Here is a 2568-nt window from a genome sequence, read left to right as displayed (position 1 = left end):
AGGACGCGTCTATTCGGAATTATCTGGTAATTTAATTATTTTTTTATTCAAATTAAAAAAAGCAAGAAAAACACATTGATGAATATTCGAGTATATCCAGATGGATCGGTGATGAAATTATTGGAGCTTAGACTGACGTGGATCCTTGCTGTCCGACCCGAGATCCACCAAACTTATTAGACCGGTTCGATTTACTGTCTCCAATAGGAGAAAGCCACGTGAGCATCAGAGCCTCGCATTCATGTGCGCGGCGGCTTGTTCGTCCACCTAGGATACTTGGGGCCCACATTGATCCAATGATGGGTATAAAAGGGCTCAGTGGTCTCACATGGACTTTCCATGCTTAGAATTTCACAGCTAAGATTTTGGGAGAAAAAAAAAAAAAAAAAACGTGAATTTTTCTTTTAAAAATATATATATAGTTTCCTTTTCACTGCAATCAGGCTACAGCAATGGCTGTTGCCACTACTTCAGCTGGAATTCCGGCGAGCTCTTATGAATCGAAGCGTGATGGACATGAATTGAGGGTGTTGTTTCAGAAGCCTTGTGCTGAAATCGGCATCTTGTCGGAGGATATGGTAATTGGGTTTCTAGATGAAGACGGTGAAGGGTTTAATGAAAGTTATGGAAGCAACTATACGGAAAGCGAGAGCTTAGATGACGAAGCCAAGGATAGAGAAGGAGAAAATGGTGATGGGGTTGAAGAGGATAAGAAGTTTTGGGAGAATCAGCATCAGCTTTTGCAGGTAATTCAGGCTTACAATATTTAATATATAAAACCTACAGTATTGCTAGAGTGGAAGAGATCGCCTAGTTTTTGATGGGCATCTATGTTCTATTAAATTTAAAGGGATAAAGATGCCAAACATTATTATTTCCCCTTGACCAACCTTTATATTTGAATCTGTCACAAATCTCTAATTATAATGATCAAGGCCAAAACAATCCCTCAAGTAATGTCAATCCAAAATTAACATTATAAGGCCATTTTGACTGTGCAGGCTACATTATGCAGGACAAGCTCTTTGGAAACAAGGATTAGAAACGCCACAAAAGAGGCAATCAAGGAGCTCAAAAACTCAGGGACAGCCTGCGGTTGCGGGAGATCCATGGCCAGTTGCAGGAAGTGCTTGATGAACGAAATTTCGGGCCGTCTACGAAACCAGGTTTATAACAGTTCCATTTGCAAGTCTAAGTGGAGAAGTTCTCCAGACATCCCTTCAGGTAAAATTAAACAAAAAAATCAATCAAAACCATAATATAATATCTCTACATAGTCTTTTTTCTTTTCTTTTCTTTTCTTTTCTTTTCTTTTCTACCCCACTTTGTCTTCTTTTGTGTGGGGTAGGGAAATAGGATTTGACTCTCTCCTTCAATCCTCATCTGGACATATGCACTAAATTTATACTTATATACAATATTATTTGAACAGGAGAGCACACGTTTTTGGATGTGGTGGAGACCAACTCAAGGTCGTCTAAAAAAGGAGAGACGAGGGTGATAATCGAGTTGAATTTCAGGGCAGAGTTCGAGATGGCCAGGGCAAGCGAAGAATACAACAGACTTGTCCAGAGACTTCCCGAAGTGTTTGTCGGGAAAGTAGAGAGACTTCAGGGTTTGATCAAAATCTTGTGTTCGGCCGCCAAAAAATGCATGAATGAAAACAGAATGCATATGGGGCCGTGGAGAAAACAAAAGTACGTGCAAGCTAAGTGGCTCGGTCCGTGCGAGAAGATTATGACCGCTTCTGCAACATCCTTCTCGATGGGACACTCTTCCGGCGCTGGCAGATTGCCTAAGCCCAGGCAGGCCTCCATGCTTACAGTTGATTTGCTGGAAATGATGCCTAATATGCGTTGCCAAGCGGTTGAAGTTGTGTGAATATATATATATATATATAGAGAGAGATAGATATATGTTATAAATACTACCAACAAGATTTTTCATTGTCACCTTTTTTTTAAAAATTTTTTTTTAGCCGTTTGCGGTTCATGAAAAAAGAAAGGGTTTATTAAGTTAATTAGAAATCTTCAACTTTCTGGAGTGTATACGTGTATGTACAGGAGGAGAGGTTCTTTATTTATAAATAATGGAAATATGTACTCTATTTCATCTTAATTTCCATTCATTAGTGATAAGAGAGAGATACACCTTCTTCTTCTTCTTCTTCTTCTTATTTTTAATTTTTAATTTTCTTTTTTTTCATTCTCGACCTCTCATTATCGATCATAACAATATATATTTGTTATAAACTACCGACTGATTTTTTTGTTGTAATAAATCATTTGCTTATGTTAATCTTGCATTGTTTAGAGATCCTAACTATTTCTTCTGGGGGGTATTTTAAGAAGACACGTTTGGCATTTGAAATGAGGGGGTTTTTAGGAGATAAGTCTGGACAGATGTTGAATTAATGAACAAATCTGAGCCAAAGATTGCAACAAAATTAGGAAAATGATTAAAAATTGTTCGATTGACTTTAATAACGAACATGAATCACGCCTTTAATACATATATATTGTTTAATACATAGATCGCCCGATCTTGTACGCGAACATGACATGCGCA

At 37.9% G+C, this 2568-nt stretch overlaps 1 protein-coding gene across 1 annotated transcript; it reads left to right on the top strand.

The window, feature by feature from the left end:
- The first annotated feature begins 345 nt into the window (after nucleotides 1-345).
- Nucleotides 346-2118, top strand: LOC107424945 (uncharacterized). Its single transcript, XM_016034853.4, has 3 exons — nucleotides 346-746; nucleotides 1002-1224; nucleotides 1433-2118. The coding sequence occupies exons 1-3, from the start codon at nucleotides 453-455 to the stop codon at nucleotides 1879-1881; spliced, it is 966 nt and encodes a 321-aa protein (XP_015890339.3). The 5' UTR covers nucleotides 346-452; the 3' UTR covers nucleotides 1882-2118.
- Nucleotides 2119-2568: the final 450 nt, after the last annotated feature.

Source organism: Ziziphus jujuba, chromosome 1 (genome assembly GCF_031755915.1).
Source record: "Ziziphus jujuba cultivar Dongzao chromosome 1, ASM3175591v1".
Taxonomy (NCBI): Eukaryota; Viridiplantae; Streptophyta; class Magnoliopsida; order Rosales; family Rhamnaceae; genus Ziziphus; species Ziziphus jujuba.
Note: the sequence above shows the minus strand (reverse complement) of the source record. Positions and strands in the feature narration are given on the sequence as shown.